The sequence below is a fragment of the Neofelis nebulosa genome, chromosome 5 (genome assembly GCF_028018385.1).
Source record: "Neofelis nebulosa isolate mNeoNeb1 chromosome 5, mNeoNeb1.pri, whole genome shotgun sequence".
NCBI classification, from domain to species: Eukaryota; Metazoa; Chordata; class Mammalia; order Carnivora; family Felidae; genus Neofelis; species Neofelis nebulosa.
Window position 1 is genome coordinate 77,709,241 of NC_080786.1, and position 22,777 is coordinate 77,732,017.

At 42.0% G+C, this 22,777-nt stretch overlaps 1 protein-coding gene across 1 annotated transcript in view; it reads right to left on the reverse strand.

Annotated features, from left to right (window-relative positions):
- The window catches only part of ETV5 (ETS variant transcription factor 5), a 60,657-nt gene that overhangs the window by 14,599 nt on the left and 23,281 nt on the right, over positions 1-22,777 (reverse strand). The window contains exons 6-9 of the mRNA XM_058730758.1: positions 17,918-18,047; positions 16,714-17,001; positions 4,611-4,870; positions 2,535-2,594 (exon numbers count right to left, since the gene is read on the reverse strand). Of these exons, the coding sequence (XP_058586741.1) occupies positions 2,535-2,594; positions 4,611-4,870; positions 16,714-17,001; positions 17,918-18,047 (738 nt within the window). The remainder of the gene's footprint in view (positions 1-2,534; positions 2,595-4,610; positions 4,871-16,713; positions 17,002-17,917; positions 18,048-22,777) is intronic.

Consider the following 22,777-nt stretch of genomic DNA (forward strand, 5'->3'; position numbering starts at 1 on the left):
ACATGCTCGTGACAGTGGGAAAGGGGCAGAGGGAGAGGGGCAGCATATTAAGCAGGCTCGATGCTCAGCCCTCCATGCAGGGCTCGATCCAACAACCCCGGGATCATGACCTGAGCTCAAATCAACAGTCGGACGCTCAACAACCTGAGCCACCCAGGCGCCCCTACAATGTTAACTTTTAAGTCAGGAATTCAGTGACTCCTATGATATATTTATTTTCCAATCTGGTACTAGGAAACTGACTTTATGACAAACTGTTATACTTTATATTAGCAACAAGAATTACATAACCCCTCATGTTTCTTTCTTCTTTTTTTTTTTTTTTTTTGGCCTTGGCTGCTAGGAAGCTATATATTTCCTGACTTTCCACATGGATTTTAACACTCCAGTGATGTCTTAATGGCCTTGTCAAGTCATCATGAATAAACTCCTTCAATGTTTACACATCTGTCAAACTTGCCATGCTATTTTTGGCACTGTTCTTCCTCTAGGTAAGGATACTACATTCACAGCAAACAGGAAAAAAAAAATGTACATCTAGATGAAATCCTAGGTTTGGCTTTCAAACCAATCAGATGAAGGTCTGCCGGTGAGAGTCGTTTTGGTGTCTCTGTGGTCACTAGTCCCTGCCACACGAGGTTCTCTAAAACATCTGCAAGATGCTCTTGATTTAAGTGAAATTTAAGTCAGTTAAATTTGCACCAGCAGTTACATCAGTTGTGGCCACAACCACCAACCACTCCACTGAAGGTGGCAGGAAGGAAGGACCTGTGTGAAGAGCCAAGTGGAAATGAAAGATTCACGCACTCTGCAGAGATTCCAGGTGAACGCTAAGGCGGGCCGGCTATCTTAGTAATCACAGATGCCAATCAGAAACACTTGTTCCACTAACTGGCGCCTGTGGTCAAGCACATATAAATAAGGAGAAAAAAACCCACACCACGGTAATTTAGGAGAATTAAGAATGCAGGTCTCTTTGCAAGTAGCTTCCCCGATGTGTGTGGGGTCAGGGAAAGGAATGGGAAAGAGGAGGGGAAAACACATAAACTCGCCAGATATTCTGTGTGTAGTAAGCAGCCCAAAGCTTTACTAAAAATATTTCCTTTAAGAGCATGCTCCTTCCTAAATGTTGTAATTATGCAAAATGTTTTCCTCCCTCTCTTCCCCCACTCCCTCCCAGTCTGCCTGCTGCAGACATCAATTGCTGCCGCAGAAACATTCGGGAACCTGGAAGAGAGCCCCGCACAGCTGTGCCGGTCGCAGTCAGAGGTCCGGTAGACAGCCCTTCCTTCCCAGGGCTGGACACGCACTCAGAATATTCTCAGGCACCCAATGCAACCACACTGGGTCTTCTCTCTCACCAGGACAGTGGGAAGCAGCTACCCATAGAAATCATGCTTGTAAACCGGTAGCTTACAAAAATGAGCAGATGCTTCCTAGTGCTGTTTTATTAGCTTTTTCAACCTCCTCAAAAACTCTAGAGAACAGTGATTGTCAGCCTTGGATACACATTGGAGTCACCTGGAGAACTTTAAAAACTAATGCCTAAGCTCCACCCCGGAATTTCTGAGTTACTTGTTCTGGGTGAAGCCTGAACACCAAAAGTTTTAAAAGCTCCCTAGCTGGGGGGCACCTGGGTGGCTCAGTTGGTTAAACCTCTGATTTTTGGCTCAGGTCATGATGTTTCAGTTCGTGGGTTCGAGCCCCGTGTTGGGCTCTGTGCTGACAGCTCAGAGCCCGATTTGGATTCTGTGTCTCCCTGGATCTCTGCCCCTCCCCCAGGCGCACATGTGTGTGCTCTCTTTCTCAAAAGTAAATAAACATTAAAAAAAATTTAAAAGCTCCCTAGCTGATTCTAACATGCAGCCAAAGCTGCAACTCATGACACTATAGTAGTTCTAAAACTTGAGAGCCCATCAGGATCACCAGGAGGGCCTGTCACAACACAGACTCCTGGACTCCAGCCCTGAAGCCTCTGATTCCATGGGGCGGGGCGGGCGGGGGGGAGCAGGTCCTGAGAACCTGCATTTCTAACAAATCCCAGGTGAAGCTCATGCTATGGGTTTGGGGAATCACACTGCTCTAGGTATTTGAAGACAGATATATATGACAAAAAACAAGACAAACTTCTGTGGAAAATGTTCTAAGAAAAAAACCCATTTCCTGTTTAAGTGCCCAGAGAAGAAGTCCTAAACCCACCATCTCAAGTTGTGACATAGTTCCCCAGTTCCAGTTTAGGCCAATAATGTTATATACAGCCATATAAAACCTCCTTGAATGGAAATGTGGAAACCAGCTTGGTTTACTTTTTCTTCATGTTATTCCATAAACTCTTACAAGTTAGAGTCATTACTATTGAAACTGATGGTGGCGCTCACTGTGTTCAGGAGTGTGCCCCAAGATAACTGAAGATTACCATCAATTAGCTCTCATTTTCATGACTTAAGAAAGGCTTAACCTCGGATCTCACATCTGAGCCTGGAAGCTGAGCATGTTAAGCTTCCTTGAATATTATTTTAAAAAGCATTACTTGCCTTCATGGTTGCTGGAGAAATACCCCCCTCTGATATAGGACGACTGGCAGTTAGGCACTTCTGAAAGAGAAACAGACACACACTTTGTCAATAGTTTCTGCAGGTGAATCAGCATATGGGTTGAACTGCAGCTCTCCAGTAAGGCCCCCTAAAGCTTCCCCTACCCCAAGGTCATGTCTTTCTGGTCCTGTCCTAGGAAAGAGGTACCACCCTAATAAGTAACATGGGGAACACTGTCACCCACCATTTGAAAGTAGGACTCTTGACTCCTAATCAAGAGAACTAGGAGGGAAAAACGATGCTTCATTCTCATAACATTTTGGAAATTTGCTAACACAGTTAATGGTAGAAAAAGAAACTGGCTTTCAAAAGGCCAAGCTTGGCCTTCTGTTTCTAACTGACTTGGGAGCTTTGGGGTTTGGAGAGGGAGGAGGGGTGCTTTAGATCTTCCCCAATTTGCCCCCCTTTACAGCGGATGGTCACATTCAATTCTACTCTAATGGGTGAAGGTGCTTTTTAGGCCCAAGAGATGAGGGGATTTGAGGTTAGGAAGCTAGGACAAGAGCTGGCAGGAGGGAGGGGATTGTTGTTTGCAAGTACATTTCCCCATGTTGGAGCTGGTAGAATCAAACCCATGCTCAAGTGAACTCTTCTTCAAGCATTACATTATCAAGGTGTCTATGGAGAGGAAAGCTGGTGAGCTGAGTTGTGCCCAGTTGGGACACACAAATTACAGATATGGTAACATCTGCTGAATGTCTTGAATTCAGGGATAGTCTGGGGTGAAAAACTTGCCAGGACAGATTAAAATGTCAATCCCAAAGGAAAAATGTTGCTGGTCATGCCTGCTCCTGAGAAAAATACATCAAAGCCTTCAGAAGGAAAGCCCAGTGGGAATTTTATAAGCTATCAATACCTATACACTTGATTTTTTTTTTATCATAAAGCAACAGATGTCTGCCTTCTGTCTACCTCCCCAGGCTTTCTCATAACCCATTTCTGCCTGAATTAATCAATCTACATATTATCTCCCAGAAGGCCAAGAGCAAATTCTATATCCCATTCCATTTGCAAAAACCATTCAAATACATACTGCCCCACCCCTCCCCAGAGCCTTCAAGAAAAACACCCATGGAAAAGGCTGAAAACCCACACACCACCCTCAAATTCCCTTAGCACCAACTGCAAGAAAAGAGTGAAAAAGTTTAAGCAATTTCTGAAAGAAGAGGAAAAGAAGAGGAGGAAACAGTTTCTAAATGTGCAAACTGTAGAATTCCCACCCTCCTCTCCCCTAATGACCTCATTTAATGTGTCTGGCCTATAAGGTATGTAGTTAGTGAGTAGTGTGGGGGGTGGCAGGGGGAAAGCTCCCAAGTACAGCTTAAACTTCCTGATATGCTTCCATTTCTAGACGAGAGGTCCCATAACCAGACAACAGGTGCCCTAAGTGCCCTAACATGTTACCTCTCCCCATGTACACCAGCAGCCTCTGAAGGTTACCAGGAACTTCCCCCAATGAAAGCATTGCAACAGGGCAGTGAATCCCACAAAGCAATCAAGACCACCTTTTCCATGGTGCGCCCAGCACTCTGTACTGCTATGTCACCCCAGGTGTGTTCTCAGAGTACCATTCATTCCAAGAACAGAAAGAATCCCACCCTCCATGTGGACCCTTTTCCTTATGCTCACACTGGGAGTTTATGAGTCTACTGTATTCAAAAAGAAATCCATGAAACTAGGGGCAGGACTAAAATGCAGAAATGGTATTTCCTTTGTCCAGTGACCCTAAGATAAGGGGTCTTAAAAAGGGCATTGCCAAGACTGGAGCTTCAGTCTTGGACTTGGACGAGTACTCCCTACCACTTTTGAATGCCTCCTGCACTTCCTACCAACCGATGGCTTTTCTGTTTTGTTCTGTATTTGGTTATGCATCAACAAGTCTGCTTCACTAGCTCCTAAGTTCTTAAAGGGTGATTTTTATAAAATGATTCCCTACGGCCCTGCACACAGAAGACAATACTGACCAGACAGATAAATGAGAGAATGAAGAAAGGAGTGGCATGATTTTATGCTAACCTGAATCAACGCAGTAATCCCGGGGCTCCTGCTTGATGCCCATTGGTGACTGGAACCCATGTGTTGGGGGGCCTGGCATGCCTGGGACCCCATGTTCATAGAGTGGATCATGGTATTCTTGTTTGAATCCCTGAGGGGGTGGGGGAGCTGCAGGGACAATAGGTTCGGACATTTGCCGGTGGTAATTGGGGCGATTATCTCCAGGAACTCCTGACTGAGGAGGGAAGGGGTGGCAGGGTTCAGACAGTTGTCTCTGAAATCTGTAAGAAGAAAGTAGTTACAGTTTTTAACTAAGAACATGATAAATACCTACTATGATTTAGCACTGGGAATTAGAAGTTCAGACACCCTCTTCCCAAAATTATACGGCATATTTCAGACTTCTTGAGTAAGGGAGTGGCAAAAAAGCAATCAAAGCAATGACATGGTAGCCTCTTATCTCCCATGCATGTTTATTTCATGCACAGTCTATCTGTACAGTTGGGCCAGATTATGTACCTAAATATATCAGACCACTTATCTGCAAATAGTACTAACATATACATATGTTTACTAGTTCATTCATTCTTTCCCCTGTAGACAGAACTCAATTTTAAAGACCAAAGAGTACAAATTCACCACTTAGAAAATGTAATTTAAAAATCCCATTCATAATAGCAATCAAAAACATAAAACCTCAGGGATAATCAGGAAATGTGTAAGCCATATAAGAATAAAAACCTTAAACCTGGGGGTACCTGGGTGGCTCAATCAGTTAAACATCTACCTTTGGCTCAGGTCAGGATCTCACAGTTCATGATTTTGAACCCTGCTTCTGATTCTCTGCCCCTCCCCTGCTTGCATGTTCTCTCTCTCTCTCTCTCTCTCTCTCTCAAAAATAAATAATAAAAACCTTTAAAAAAAACCCTTAAAACTATTTTTGGAGGAAAAGAAAGAAAATTTAATTAAAGAGGAAATATTTAGGATTTTGAAGCTATTGGTTCCCTGAAAATTATTCTGTTAAAGCAATGCCTTCCCAAAATCAACCTGACAAAACGATTCTAAACTTTATTTAAAATATTCAATAATTGTTGAAAAGAAATAATGATTTTCTATTTCTATTAGATATTCACAACTTTTGTAAAATTGCAATAATTAAAACAGTAATACAAGGAATGAAAGATAGGCATATCAAAGGAACTGAATGTGAAGTTATAAAATGTCGAGTGTATTCTAAAATCTAGTACTTGCTAAAGTTTTAGCATTTCAAATTAATGGTGGAAAAGTTAGATCCTGTTTTATACCATATGTCAAAACCAATTTCATATGGATTCAAGATTTCAATGTGAAACCTTAGTGGTAGAGTAAATATATATATGAAAATATATGATCTTGGAGTGAGGGAAAACCTTTCTACACATCATACCAACAGCAGAAATCATCAAGATAAATATGGATATTCCTCATTGTATAAATCTCTATAGTTCAAAAAACACCAGAAACAAAATAAAAAGAAAACAAACTGAAGAAAACATCTGTAACAGTCAGAAAATATCAGAAAAAATAAACAAAACCAAAACTAAAACAAGCTGGGGAAAAGTCTCTAACAGATACAGCACTGTTAAATTTGTTGACAGAAGCAGCCTTTAAAAATCAGTAAAGAATGAATATCCTATGGCGCCTGGGTGACTCAGTCGGCTGAGTGTCTGGCTTCAGCCCAGGTCATGATCTCGTGGTTGATGAGTTTGAGCCCGAGCCCCGTGTCGGGCTCTGTGCTGACAGCTCAGAGTCTGGAGCCTGCTTCAGATTCTGTGTCTCCCTCTCTGTTTCTGCCCCTTCCCTGCTCATGCTCTGTCTCTTTCTATCTCAAATATAAATGAACATTAAAAAAAAATTATGAATATCCTGGTAGAAAAAAATGGGTTAAGAATACAAATAGGAAAATCAGTAAAGAAGAAACACTAATGATCATAAACAAACAAAAGGTTCAAGTTCATTAGTAATTGAAAAAGTACTAAGAGAGAACAGGTTTGTCCTGGTTACTTGGAGGATGAACAGGCAGCTAATAAATCTGTGCCTGGCACATAAAAAGCGCTGTAGCTACAAGGATGGGCACCAATGTGGCTCAGTACATTATGATACGGCTACTCAGTTGAAAGCAACAAATATGATGTAATATACAAATATGTAAGAACCTGGAAAGGTATTTTTGATATATTTTGAAAAAGTACGAAGAACATCAAATTTTTGCAAAAATAAAAAGTACTTATGAAAAAAAAAGTATTTGTGGTGTCATACAAAATCCTGGGAAGAGCTGCACCTAAATGTGTGAATACTGCTTATCTTTGGTTGATTATGATTTTAGGTGATTTTTTTTTTGTTCATCTACAATTTAATAAATGATTATTTTATAATAAGACAGAACCATAAAACACTTTTATTCTTAATTGAATATCATAACATCCTTTAGCTGTCGGAGGGACGCCTGGGTGGCTCAGGTCGGTTAAGCGTCTGACTTTGGTCCAGGTCATGACCTCACGGTTTGTGGGTCAGAGCCCTGCGTCTGGCTCTGTGCTCACAGTGCACAGCCTGCTTCAGATTCTGTGTCTCCCTCTCTCTCTGCCCCTGCCCCGCTTGTGCTCTCTCTCTCTCTCAAAAATAAACAAACATTCAAAAATTAGAAAAATTATTAAGAAAATACCCTTTAGCTGTCAGAAAAATCTGAAACTGTGCCAACTGGCCTTTCTTTGTTGGAAAGGCAGTGCAGTAAAAAGGAAAGTGACAGAGGGCAGATTTTCTTGGCTTCAGTTTCCTCCTCTGTAACATGGGGGTGTATCAGCCACCAAAATGTTGCTGGAACGATGAAATAAAATCATGTCTACAGAGCCTGGTTTCTGCCACAGCCATACGCACTGACACACTGGTGTAGACTTCAGCGGGGCCGGTGTAGAAGTCAGAGAGTGTAACCCTCGAAGAGAGATGTCAGTCCATGAAATATGTATAAGGCACTCATCCATGTGTTTAAGGAAAAGCATTTCTGAATATATGCCCTCAGGTAGAAAGCAGGAGCCAAGGTTCAGGGAAAAATAAAAAACTGAGCACTAATTTCACTGGTATTTTAAAAATCAACAATAGAATCCTGTCATATTAAGGCCTCCCTCCAAATTTAGCTTGAACCCTATTAATAGTTTTCCTGAGATAATTTAAACTTGATTTGAATCAATCTGTGGCAACAGGTGGCCAACAGATTTGTAGAACATCAAGATTTGAAATCCTTAACTGAAGAGATCAGGATGCATATAAAACATCGTTTAGATCGGGGTTTAGCCTGGCACTCACTCTGTGTGACTCCTTACTACCTTACCAAAAGCAGCACCGGAAGATCATGCCACAACATGAAGACCACCAAACAATTTTACAAATACCTATCCTTTCACCCCAGACACCAAAGGCATCAGGATTTGTCTGGCCAATATATGAAGCAAGCTTTAGAAACTACGGAAGCTTCGGCGGGCTGAGAGCCTTTCACCGGGGCGCCGACTGCATTGCGGTGCAACTTCATCAGGAATGCGGATTTTCAAGGTTGCTGTTATTTAAGGAAACCTTCCATGGTCTTTGAAGAAGTGCAAATTTGAAACCCGGGTTTAGGCTTGACATTTAGAACACAGGCCCCAGCAGCACACTGCAAACCTGAAATTTCTGAAGCAAATTCTGAAGAAGTGGGCAGAAGAGAAAGATGAAGATACTCTCAAGGCCTTATTTTTATCAGGTACCAAACCTACTGCTAGCAGGAAGGAACAGTAACAGGGGCACGTCTTCCACATTCTCTCCTCTCTGCCACCATCTTCGCACCTTCAAAGGTGACCTCCACAAGTCACTTCCTTTGATGGCGCCGAGAGGGCACAGAACCGCTCAGTTCTGTAACCAGAGCCTCTGCTGGCAGGCCCAAGCCCTTCCCTTCCTCTCGGCGCCTATCTTCTCAGCTTCCAGAATGAAACTTTAGAGTCGGCCTGGTGTGGTCCCTTCAGGAAAAGGTACTTCCTTATGGGCACCAGCCAGCAGCCCCTGTCCCTCCCCCAAGCTGCACTTGAATGGTGCACGGTGCTTAAGGGCCCGGGATCTGCAGAACAGAGTCTATAATTGGGATGGTTCAGGCCGGGTTTGTTTTGAGGGAGTGGCAGTGGCAAAGGGGATCTTAAGGGTAGGTCACAGAACCAACATACTTGGAGAAAGATTCTCTCAGAGCTTGCTGTTGATAATGGCTTTTATTTGCAGAGATGAGTAAAGTAATTCCGTTCTTGTCCTTAAAATACATTCCGTGAACTTTACTCACTGCCCTTCATTTGAACCCCTTCCCCTTTCCGCAATCCTTTTGAAGTATCTAAGAATGTGTTGTATATATAATACAGCAATGACAAAGATGCCTCTTGTTTACTGAGGCAGGCAATCATTTTCAATGGAGAGGCAGCTTGGTTCCTAACAAACCCCTTCTCCTGCTCACCCCCCTCTCCCCCCTTCCTCCCCCAACCCGTCATCCCAAGAGAACTCCCCAGGCTGTGGTGAACTCACAGTTGGTGAGCAAAAGGAGATTTCTGACTATTGGGTGAGCTTAAATTCAATAGGTTACGGATTAAGGCTTTTTCAGTGCCAGTTTATTTAAAGAAACAGTTATTTATTTATTTGTCAGATTTATATAGCGCCTTTCCTCCCAAGAGCTCACCCACGCTACCAACATTTGGTTTACGTTATGAAAACCGTTAGATGCTTTTTCTGCATTTCCTTTTCGGTTTCTGCTGCCAACACACAGAGTAAACACAATGCTTAGAGGAAGAAAGGAGAAAAGTGTGGATCTGATGAAGGCTACACAGTGGCTATGGGTGCCAGGTAAAGTAGCCATGGTTCAGAGGCCAGCTGGGAGAGGATACATAAAATCGGCCAAGAAACCAATACCATGTACTTAACGTTTCCATTTAGGCTAAGAGAAGATACAACAGGAAAGCAGCATAGCTGGGTAAGACGCTGTGGCTGTGAAGGCAGAAGATCCTGGGCTGAAATCCAATCTTTACCACTTATTGGCTGTGTGACCTTGGGTGAGTTATATAACCGCTCTGAGCCTCATTTTCCTTGTCAATAAAGTAAGGACAACCCGGATACCTCTCCAAAGGTCTGTTGTAAAGATTACATAAACCAATGCATGAAACCACCCCTGGCACACTGTTAAGTTCTCAATATACACTACCTTCAAACACCACCATCAACTGCCCCATCTCATCCCCCAACCCCCAATAAACTAAATTCAGAAGCTATACAAATGTAAGGGGAGATCTTAAGGAACTGGGAGAAAACTATCACATGCACATAACAGAGTCCACTAGCTGCCTACCCAAAATCCATTCTCCTTTCTCACAATGAAAGTGCTGATTTTCATTCACATTTATTTCACACTAATGTTTATTTTCCTGCCATAAACCAAGAGCCAGACACTGTTGCAAAACAAAACTCAAACACTCCCTAAGAGCACAGCACAGAACTCTGCAAAAGCTCTCAGGGCTCTGTGAGGTCTGTCAGCACTGTGTACATGCAAACTGGATCATCTAAACTGTGATAAAACATTGATAGAGGAGGAACAACATATGTCCTTTAAAGGCCTGGATGTTTGTCTGGTTTCCCAACATCAAACATGCAAGAAGGAAGGTGATGGAAATACAAGATGTCCCCAGAGTATCAGCTGCCGAAAGTATTAGTTTTATATGTACAACACTAATAAGTCTGACGATGAAAAGATTATAGACAAAGGGAGTTTCACCCGTTAAAAACCTAGCATCGACTGATGAAGCATCAGAAGTTCCTAAGTTGTGGTATCTGTATCATTTTAGGAAGATTCCTTTAATAGCTTTCTTTATGGATTATAAAAGCAATCTTTAAAAAGTAAAAGTGTCATAGAAGCTAGCATTTATTGAGTACCTTCTCTGTGCCAGTATGATTTCATTTAACCCACCCAATGTTTCTATGTGGGAAGTTATCTACTCTTCTTCCATTTTCACATGAAGAAACCCAAGCTTAGACAATTTAAGTGCCTGCCTGAGGTCATACGGATAGGAGACAGCAGAGCTCCCGGGACTCAATCCCAGGCCTAACTCCGGAGCCCATACTGTTTCTATAACTGCTTTTAAATACTCCCTTGATGGTATTTAAACAAAAATCATATAGTCCAGACAGCTAGAAAACTCCCATGTTTGGAAATTAAGAAATATATTTTTAAAGAACTACAGGATTGAGAGAACAATAGGATTGAGAGAGACTATTTCTATTGAAATAGAAAACACTTAGAACTGAGCTTTTAAATCAAATCAGAATTAATTTAAGTCAGGACTTGTGGTATGCAGCTGAAGCAGGACTTGGGTAGGGAAATCAAATAACTGGTTATCCAAATCAGGACATTTTGGGGAGTAAAAAGGAAAGGTATGAGTAGTGACTTCCAGATAAAGCATAAACCATATTGACCTGGGAAAAACTGAATGTATGGTCACCCCAGCCTTAGGAGAAGTTTTATTTGGTTACGTGTTTATACTATAAAGACAAAAAGCTAAAAAATTAACGAGTGAATCATCCAACCAAAGCAGTTAGGAAAAGAAAAACAGTAAACTGAAAGAAAGTAGAAATAATAAAATTATTTTCATAAGAGCCAAGAGAAATCAATGAAATAGAAAACATCTAATAGAGAGGATGAGCAAAACTGAAGCTGATTTGTTGAAAAGACAAATGATATTGTCTGCCAAGGACTAACTAGAGATTTCACGGCAATTAATTTTAAAACTCACACCAAATGGAAAATTTCCCAGAAAAAGTAATTTATTAAATTCACTCAACTAAATAGAAATTCAGAGCAGGACTAGAAAAGTGAAGACACTTAACCAGTAATTAAAAATCTTCCCACAAAGAAAATACCAGGCCCAAATGGTTTACTGGTAAATTCTTCCAAAAATTCAAGGAATAAAAAATTCCAATTTCACATGCGCTATTCTAGTATACATTAAAAGGAGAACACCCTCTATTTATCTGATGAAAATTACTTTAATGTTAAAACCCAACAAGGATAATACAAGAAAGGAAAATTATACATTATCCTCAATCATAGATAGCGATGCACAAGTCCTAAATACAGGGGCACCTAGCTCAGTCGGTTGAGCGTCTGACTTCAGCTCAGGTCATGATCTCGCGGTTCGCGAGGTTAAGCCTCGTGTCAGGCTCTGTGCTGGCAGGAGCCTGGAACCTGCCTTGGATTCTGTGTCTCCCTTACTCTCTGTCCCTCTCTGACTTACACTCTGTCTCTATCAAAAATAGATAAAACAGGGCGCCTGGGTGGCGCAGTCGGTTAAGCGTCCGACTTCAGCCAGGTCACGATCTCGCGGTCCGTGAGTTCGAGCCCCGCGTCAGGCTCTGGGCTGATGGCTCGGAGCCTGGAGCCTGGAGCCTGTTTGCGATTCTGTGTCTCCCTCTCTCTCTGCCCCTCCCCCGTTCATGCTCTGTCTCTCTCTGTCCCAAAAATAAATAAAAAATGTTGAAAAAAAAATTAAAAAAAAAAATAGATAAAACATTAAAAAAAATTTAAGAAATCCTAAATACCATACTGGAATACAAAGTCCAGCGATGTTAAAAAAGGTAACCCATAACCAGTAAGTTGGGTTTATCACACGAATACAATGCTGGTTGCATATAAACCAATGTAACTCACCACATTAAGAAATGGAAGGAGAAAATTCATTTGATCAGGTCAACAGAGGCAGAAAAAATGATCGAATTCAATATCCATTCATATTAAAAACTCTGAGTAAACAAAGAATACAAGGAAATTTCCTTTAGCTTGACAAAAGGTAACAACAACAACAAAACCTCTAGTAAACCTGGTGAAATGCCACAAACAAGCCCTCTTAAGATTCAGAACTACAAACACCCCACACTGTAACCATCAGAAGTACATTATTCAGCCTGTCAAAGAAGGTTCCATTAAGCATCTCAGAGACTCAGTTTCGGATCCCAAAGTGAATGTGTGCTGCCATACATAACATGCTATTAACAGCCGTGCGTGGAGAGGAGATGCGTCAGACACATTCACTTCATTCCAGGCCAGGCTACAAATATGACTCACAGTCAAGTTCCTCCCTCTCTAAAAACTACAAAATCTAAAGGACAAAAATGAATGGCAATTTATTGGGGATGGACTTTAAGAGAGGAAGTACAAACAGCAGAAAGACTTGAGTATATTAAACATAGCATCTTCAGGGAATGAGTAGCTATCTATCGAATCACAATTCCAGAAAACTTAAGCTCATTCCTTTAAGCTTTGAAACCTTGATCAGAACCACTGAGGGAGAGAACTTTCTCAAACGGGTTAGGCGATTTGCTCTTCTAGAAGATGCTGTGCCTAACCCTTTCTTGAGGACTTGGGAGCACTCTATCAATTTCAGCAGGATAGCCTATTACAACGCTGATGCCTCTGGGGAACATCAAGAAGTAGGAGATTCTTCCACTAGCAGTACTCTCTTAAATGTTGTGCTTCTTGATGCTGGGTGAGAGAGCAGAGTATCCCCAAATTCTTCGATGATAAATTTCCTAGTGGAGCCCTTTCAATGGAATTGTGGGGACTCCTTCACCTTGAGTTGTAATGAGAAATGGTATATAACGAAGGACAAAATCATACCTGACCAGTACAATGGGTATATAAGGTAGGAACATTTTCTAAATTCTTCCACCTAGCCCATGTAAACATCATAAACAGTATGATGAAAAAACTTCTGAGATCAGGATGGCTGAACAAAAAACACACCCACTCTTTAAGGAGCGGCTGGTCTTTAAGGATAAATGGAACATGTCTCAACATGCCAAATTACATGGTTTGTTTTTTTTTTCCCCTCCTTGTGGGGGAGGAAATCACAAATATAAATCATGGCTTCCAAACACAGTATTTATCTTCTAAAAATAACTTATGAGTTGTGAAGAATTATATACTAAGATCATTCAGAAAATTAAGAATATACCTTTGCCTAGATTATGTTGTTTAAAGTATAATCCTAGCAAACTGCTATCACTATCAATAAACATACACTGAGGACAAGTAAGATACCAGGCCAAGAAGGGTCTAAAGCATGGTTTTTAAACCTCAAAAAGTTTATTCAACTGCAGAGATAAGGCATACTGTGAGCAAAACAAAAAAGATACCTGTCACAACATGAGTTTAGATAAGTGAAGTAGGAATTTAGTAGGATTTTGTAATTTAAGACATGGATAAAGTTCTGGCAGTTAGCAACGCTCCCCCCCCACCCCCCCGCCCAGCCATCATAACCAAAACAAATGGTGCAATTATGAATTAATGTTTTGGTTTCTAAATGTAGGCCCTTGTATTTGGCTATGTGACCATTAGGAAGTCCCTTAGCTGCTCTGAGGCCTAATATTCTTATCTATGAAATAGTGTATTTCACTCTGCTCTGTTACAGGACTGTTAATAAAAAGCTCAAATAAGACTGTAGTTCCTTCTATCCTGCAAAATGCCATATATTTTTGTTAGGGGGTTACTTTTGAAGTAATATTGCTTAAATAAAAAGCTAGCAAAGAGCAAACTACAAAAAAACGTAATCTACCCCATTTCAGGCAGGCGTAACAATTATTAGAGGTGGGATTATTAAGCTTGTTCTCACACACACGCAATTATTGTTACTTTTACAAAATCAGACCAGAGATTTTAGTTTGCCTCATTTTCTGTGTGCTCTCCACTACCTACAAGCAAAATCATTTGCCACGTTTCTGATGTATTTTGCATCACACAAATATCACGTGGACACCCCCGTTAATAACAGACAAGGGCAAGAGAACAAAATTCAGGGTACTGGGTACTTGATCCTTAAGGAAAAGGTGGGGTGGAGTAAGGATGGGGGCAGAAGAGACAGCCGGATAGTGATTTCTCCAAGTGGGACAGTGAAGTATCCAGGCTATGCCCCAGACACACCAAACTCAAAATCAAGGGTGGAGTAAGGAATTTGCATCTTGAGTAATTCCACGGGAACTCCTGTACCCTTGCAACTTTGCAACTACAGTGCCCTGGGGTAGAAGACTAACTGCCTCAGTGGTGCTTTTACTTCATCAATTTAGGACTTTGCCCTTCACCCCAGTTCTCTCAAGGATCTCTGTACCCGCCCAGTGTGTGCAAGGTCTTTTTATTCTAGACCCATATTCCCAATGGCAGCGTGTAGGGGAGGTAAATCCAAGACGGACAGGCAAAGTTCAGGGAGGAATCCCCCCTAAAAAGAAACACCTGGTTTCTGGTCCCTGCCTCAGTCTCTTTGGACCCCTGAGGGAAGACATTCCTACATCTCAGGGATCAAACCTCCCCCTTTTGGGAGGGGCCGGGTAGCCTGGTGACAAACCTGTCTGCCGGGGCTGTGGGAGGACAAACATTGTCTTTACACAAGCCCCCTGGATAAGAAACAGGGATTGAGGGGGGACTATGAATCAAAGAGATTTAACATGAAATAATTTCCCCTTACACGTGGTAGAACGTTTGTTTAAGTATTTCAAATACCAAATCTAATGCTCCACCTCATCCCTCCTCCTTACTTAATAATCCCTGCAGACACACCAGGAAGATACTGTTTAAAAACACAACACCAAAAAAAACTATTGAAATAAAAATGGTGTCCAGGCCTGAGTTTACCAACTGGCAGGCCTGCAGAGTGATTCTGCCCACAGGGAGGTTTTGTTTAGTCTGCAGAGAGTTGCTGTTGTTTTTAATTTGAGTTAGTTGCCAACCTAAAAAGAAAAACCACACAACCTGGGGTTTTTACACAAAAATCCACATTTCCAAATTCTCCTGAAGAAGTGCAAGGCTGTTAACAAGGTAATAAACTGGCAACACTTCGTGGTGGCTGTCTCCTTCAGATGGGCTCTCTACTGAAACCAGGGCCCTCTGCTGAGCCAGTCCCCCAGTCAGTGTTCGCCCCCTGGGGCCCTATGTATCATCAGCGTTCACGGCTCTTGGCCTCACGAGGGGACTAAAGACTAACCAGGCAAATTATGTAGTTCTTTAGGGTGACTTTCACAACAGGGGCGGGGAAGGGGATCAGAACCAAACAAGAACACTTGCTTTTTTTATGTATTTCATCTAGAAATAAAGTGACCCTCAAACAAATTTTGGGAGGCATTTGGGTTGGACCAGGCCTGGGGAAGGTATACTCTTCCCTCCTCCCTCTCCTGCCCCTCACCTCCACACCCACACGAGGCAGAACAAGAAAGACAGAAAGGAAAGGCAATGGTCACCATCTTGCAACCCCTGGTAACATCCTCACTGACGACTCTTCACCTGTATACATCCCAGAGAGACTTGAAAGAAAAAGACAGGTCCCGGAACACCCTATGTAAAGGAGGGCCGCACGCATCCACAAAATTCTAGAATACCCCAATAAAGGACTTACAAGGCTGGGACCTAAAACATTAAGTTTGATGTTTGCAGGTAGGTTACCTTCCTACTGGAGTTTGTTCAACAAATGAATGACTCTGATGCCTCAATTTTCTTATTAGGAATGTAGAACTACCTACCTGGAATGAAACCAGGAGATTTCTATCTCAAAAGTAGGTAATTACAGATAAGGTCTTTAGCTAATTCCCTGTTAAAATGTGTTAAAATCAGATGAGTGATAATACCTTTTATAATTCAGCAACCTTCTGTAATACGCAAGTAAAATGTTAATAAAGTATTCATGGTTTATGGGTAGCATAAACCAAGGCTCAAATCTAGTAGGCAGGATCCAATGAGGAGCCAGGAGACTTGCCCTCAGGGAGGGTCAGCAGGTTGTGTATCCTGGTCAAGCCACTCTGTTTCTACCTGCATAATAGGGGGATAGTACTAATGATCTCTCCCTTATCTACTTCATAAATCATTCGGAGTGCCTCAAGAACAGGTCATATTCATATCATCATTCATCTTACCTCACAAGGGGCTTCGATGCACTGAGATCTTTATAGGGACCTGGTAAATAGGACTATCTGCTTCCTCTCTCCCCACTATCTGCCCTCCCCACAGGGCAAAGGGGAGGCGATGGAGGCGGTGAAAGAAGCTCAGATCAGTACCCACCTCTGTTCCGACGGATACTGGTTTTCAGGCATCATCTTTGGCATCTGCAGGGGCTGATGGGGTGGTCGGGGGACCGCAAAGGTTTGCTGCTGTGGTCCAGGTTCAGGAAGCGAATGAGGGGCGGGGGCGGGGCCCACACCTTGTACCGGGCCAGCTGCAGGGGCATGTGCAGAGGTGGGCAGAGTTGCCTGAGGTGGGGGAAATAGGGAGTTCTGATGGGTGGGTGACAGGGGTGTGGTGGGAGGGGTTAATGGCTTGAACCCAGAGGGAGGCTTCCTATCATAGGCACTGTAAACAGAAAAAGAGAAGGAACTGTTAAACTGCAATGAAGCCATTAGCATGGTCACCAGATCCAGCAGAACAGCTAGGCTAGGTTGCAGTCCATGTTGCCAGGAAATGACAGCATTAACATAGTTAAATTGCTGGCAGCCCCGAGGGAATATTTGTACCTCTGAAAAGTGACAAACACACTGCGTCACAGGGACTTGTTTAACACTTCTAGTGATTCTTCTCAAAGATAATTTTAGCCTCTGTTTCCGGTTTCCTTTTTCCCCCTTCTAACAGAATTCTCCATGTATGCGTGTGTAGGGATGGATGGGTGGGAGAGGGGAGAGTTTATGCTCTGGGAGGTTTCTGGCCCACTCTCCCAAGTATTCCAGGGTTCCCAGGAACTAGTCAGAATCTCTGTTGCAGATAAATTTCTGCTGTAACATCACTTGAATTAACGACTCTTCTCCCCCTTTCAGGCAGATCTATGTTTATCTTCTAGAGCAAAGAATGATTTAAAATTAAAGCCTCATTCCTGGGGCCTGGATATTCCTAAGTAAAGGGCACAAGCCTTGGGACTTTTTCATATATTCTGATTTGAAGATTACTTCTTTGGTGCTTAAAGTTCACATTAACATATGATAGACATGAAGAAGTATATATTCCCTCCCTAGAAGCCACAGATCAAATATCCCAGTATTCAAGGTTCTTTCCCTTAGGAGGGCTCAGTACCCCATGAACTCAGTTCCCCCATGGAGCCAGTTTAGCAGTTTTGCTTTTTATGTGCAGCACAAAGGCCCCATTTGGACTGGCCTACACTAGGGGATTACGTTGCCATGAAAGACCAGGAACGCTACGCTGAGTGTCTGCTGAATAGTACTTGAAACAGTCGGCCCGACGGCTCCTTTCTGGCCAGCCTCGCTCTGGCTCCACTTACCAATAGCTGTAGAGGCACTTTTCTCCATAGTTAGCACCGAGAGCCTGCTCATGGCTACAGGACGACAGCTCACAGGAGGGGCTGTGCAGCTCCCGTTTGATCTTGGTTGGAGGTGGGGCATGAAGCACCACTGCAATCAGAAGAGGGACGAAGGGGGAACGGAGAGAGGACAGCTGATTAACAGGGAGCACAATGCTTCCTTCTGCAAACCCTGGAACTAGCTGATTGTTCTTGGGAGTCAGGTCAAGTCTCATGCCAGAGAAAGCCAAACACTTAAACACAGAGCCTTCCATCTAAAACCAATGAGAAGTTCTGTAAAGTCACAATTCAACATCATTTTGAATAGCCATGTCTTTCCCCCCAATTTCTTTGGTGTTGGGTCTGCTTCCCAGAGGCTTTGAAATCCTTAAAAATTCCTGCAGGTGATGGTTCGTCAAGAAAAATGCAGGTGTGAGAGAATACCAAGAGTTGCAGACAGGAAGAATTTTGTTTCCAAAAAGGGCAAAAGAGCCAAAAATACATCGGTGGACATTCCACATTAGCTTATCAGAGGCTTGAGACTGCCCTGGCAAACACATTTCTTACTCAGAGGCATATAAATTAAATATATGACTTTTTAAAAGTCCTTCCTAGAGCAGCTTTAAATATCAGCTCTGAGTAAGAAATACTCAACTTTAAGGGCATTTCAAAAAATTTAAAAGCAAAGGAAGACAACAATGGACTAAACCATGATCTAGGAAAGGCTAACTGCATAAGGACAAGTCCTGGAAACCTTCATGCTTTGTGCTCATGTCTGCTCTGTGCCTTTCCTACCGACCAACCAGGAAGGGCAGGTTTCATAACCAATCCTTTGAGATAAGTGCCAATTACTTTTCCAAAACTGATGAAATAATACACAGAGCTCTTGCGTAATGTTTGGAAGTCAAGGGCATGTTCCATATGTGATTCTGAGAGGACAAATTTTTTAAAATCAAGATGACTTACATGGTAGCAAAATGAAACAAAATAAAACCAGGTTTTCCCTTTCTGTCTTATCTAGGAGCGAAGTCATTTTACAGAGGGCATTTTACCCAAGGTAGAAGGACAAACTCTAAAAGACGCTACACCATGGGGGATGCCTTCTTCTACTGAGGAGTTAGAATTGCTGTTCTCTGTCCAGCTCTCTTGAAGGGTGGGGGAGGAGTTAAGTTTTGTGCCGGCTACTCTCCAGTGTATCAAAGGTCTCATTAGATAGCTAACCACAGTCAGTGCCCTGGTGACCCACTTAAATTTCTGTATGACTCAGTGCTTACTCCTAATATACTTTCAGGTGTTTGGTTAATTCTTAGTGATTATATTAGGCAGAATGAGCGTAGTGATCATCTGTTTTCTTCTGCTAAGACTGAACAATCTTCTGGCCAACTGATTTCTCAGGTGCCTTCTCCAACCCCAAATTTGGGTCTCAGAAGTAAGCAAATGAGACAGATGACTATCACAGATGATAAATTTATAAAGCAAAGTCCTGCCAATGACTGACTGGAAAGGATAGGTTTTTATCTTTCCTTTCCTACATAATGCCAACTGCTTTTCCTAAATACATGAAATAAGCTCGGAACTGTAAGATTATATTTAGAAGTCGTAAGAGTCTCATGATTTTTTGATGGTGACATCATGGCAGCTACCCCTCAATTGTTATCAAATGTTTTTGGACATTTTAGACAGAAAATGACTAAGCTTATTGTTGGCAGAATGTTGTTAGTAAATGAAAAGGGAGAGTCAGACAACTTGACATAGAAAGCACTTCTTCTGGGCGCCTGGGTGGCTCAGTCGGTTAAGTGTCTCTTGATTTCAGCTTAGGTTATGATCTGGTTCATGAGTTTGAGCCCTGTGTTAAGCTCCACACTGACAGCACAGAGCCTGCTTAGGATTCTCTCTCTCGCTTTCTCATTGGCCCTCCCACCTGCACACTCTCTCTCTCAAAATAAATAAACATTAAAAAAAAGAGAAAAGACTATGTTAAAAAAAACAACAAAGCACTTCTCTAACGCAGTGCGTATTCCGGTGGTTCTCAGCACTGTCCCTTTGTCATTCGTCACCTTTCCTCTCATAAAGTTTTGGAAAAGTAATAAAGAAAGGTGTTGATACCCCAGTGTAAACAAAAGTTACATGTCCTTGAAAAGTCTACTTTTCTTTATCTAAAGAAAATCATTTATAATCACTATTTTACCTACGTTTAGAAAGTAAGCAATTATGGTATCACTCAATTTTCCTATTTAAGCTTTTGGAAATGTCTTGACATTTTCACAATGTTATTTAAAAAGTTACCAGTTCTGCTGACAAGACTAACACCAGAGGATAAACCAGAGTTGTCCAGAAAGAAAAATTTTATAATGGCTTCAGAAACCATATATGCCCATTTTAAAAGAGAATCTAAACTGCCAGCTAGGTCTAATGTCTTGATTTCTTCAAATCCAGTGTGTATCATATCATTTTGCCTGCAAAATATATGATACTTTTTACTACCCTCAAATTGTCTTCTACCTGAAATCTTATGTTCTCTACACAAAGGCGGAGTTCAAGAAATATTTGATGAGTGCTCTGGTCTGAATGTTTGTGTCCCCCCCCCCCCCCCCCAAGTTCCTATGTTGAAATCCTAATCCCCAATGTGGTGGTATTAGGAAGAGAGCTTTGGGGAGATGATTAGGTCATGAGGGTAGAGCCATGTGAGGACAAAACGAGAAGAGTGCCTTCACCCCACCATGCCGGCACCCTGATCTCAAACTTCCTGCCTCCAGAACTTGAGAAATAAATTTATGTTGTTGATGTTACCCTGTCCGTGGTGTTTCATTACAGCGGCCTGAATGGACTAAGACATTGAGTGACTGAATGGATTATGTTTCCAATGAATTCTTAACCTTGAAGGCTGGGACTCCATTTCCCCTACAAGGCAAAGCAGTGTTAGTCATAAATATTTTTTCCCCAGGAATGAACCATTCGAAAGAGAGAAGAGAATGTGGAACACGGCCAGAGTGAGATTTAAAGTTTCTCAGATCCCTGACAAGAAAATCATTAGGGGCCGTTGGAGTGGTAAGGAAGAAGGCTCAGCTCTCTACAGGGACCAGGGGATGTGTGAAGGAACCTAATTATGGCATGCATTAGTCAGAGATAGTGGTGTATTTAAAGCAGGAACTTAGAAGCCCAAGCAATGCTCCTTGCTTTCAGTCTGTTCCCTCCTTTGTAAAATGAGATATGTGATGCTGCCTTGAGAAATAAAATGGCACAGCACCTTGCAGATGGTGCAATGATGTTGTGTATTAATACACTGTGCTTTCAAAAATAGAGTATTTAACTTCGCACAGGCAACTTACTAAACGATGACAGAGACCCAGGACTACAAAGCATGGTAATGAATTGGAATTTAAAAAGATCATGAACTCCTGAGGAAATTGGAAAAGAAACGCCAAAAAAGTTGAGTATGTAAGTTGATAAACATTTTCTACAATTAAAAACCCTGAGTTTAAGCTCAGAGTTATAGAAGATGGGCCCATAAAGCCAATGGTGCCCTGACAAATATTCCTGGTGAGTACGGAACCATTCATTGTTGTAAATATTTCATTATTCATTCATTCATTCATTCATTCATCCATTCATCCATTCACTGAGCATATTCTATGGGTCAAGCATCCTGGTGATGCTGAGGACAGGATGGTATGCCCAGCAAACATGGCCCTTTCTTCATGGCATGTACAATTTTGTGAGGAATCTGACTTTTAGCATCATCTCATAGATGCGTGTATAGTTAGACCTCACAGGGCCTCACAGTTCACTTCATTCAGGCCCCTACATTTATAAGGACACTGAGACCCAAAGGAATTACAGTAATTGTTCAAGGTCTTGGAGCTTCTGCTATTAGAGAAGAGAGGAAGCAAGAGCTTCTGTCATTTCAGTAATCTACTGCACTGACAAAAATGGGAGACATTTCACTCCTCCACTTTGTACATTAAAAATAGAGTACATAAACCTTTTTTCAACAAAAACAAAAATATCACATTACACCTGGTTGAGAGAAAGTATTCTAGAACAAAGGAAAAAATGAATAAGAACGAACCTCTGGAAAAGAACAAGGTAGACAGATCAAGACAGAGGCAGCCACATAGACTCCTTAGGATTTACTTTGCACTGAACTGCTCCTACATACATTATTTTATTCGATCTTCCCAACCCAGTGAGAAAGTTACTTCCAGTGTCCCCTCTTTATAGATGAGAAAACCCAGACTCAAAAGGGTAAGTAATCTGTCACAGTCTCATAGCTGTAAGTGGTCAGGATTCCTATCTAAACACTGCTTAGTGTTCTATCACATTGCCTCCTAGAGGGAATCTGAGAGAAAAAGACTAAATCAAAAAGGAATTAAAAGGAATAGGGAAAGAGATGGAAGTGAAAGACAACACCAGAGAAGAGAGTGGAAGAATACTTTCTGCCAACTCTCAGGGTCTGTATCCTCATGTTTACTCTGCATTCTTCAGCTGGAGAATACAGCTGATACACCTGCATCCACTCGACTCACACCTTCCCTCTCCCTAGGCCACTAAAATACCCAGAATCCCTCCCCCACTCCTACTGGCAACCAACATTTCTTGACTCCAGTAGCCTTTACTTATTATCAGTCCTTGCCTCCCACTCTACCTAAAAGATCTCATTCTCCCTTCTATATTCCAATTGGCCAATATCTTCTGCTTATTTAGACAACTGCAGGAACTTTGGAGACCTGGTATCTTCCACAGTCAGTCACTGACTGGCCAGATAACACATTGCTACCATGGATACCATTTCTCTCCCCAAATGTCTTGTCCCTCCTGAAACTGACTCTAGACAATGCCCTC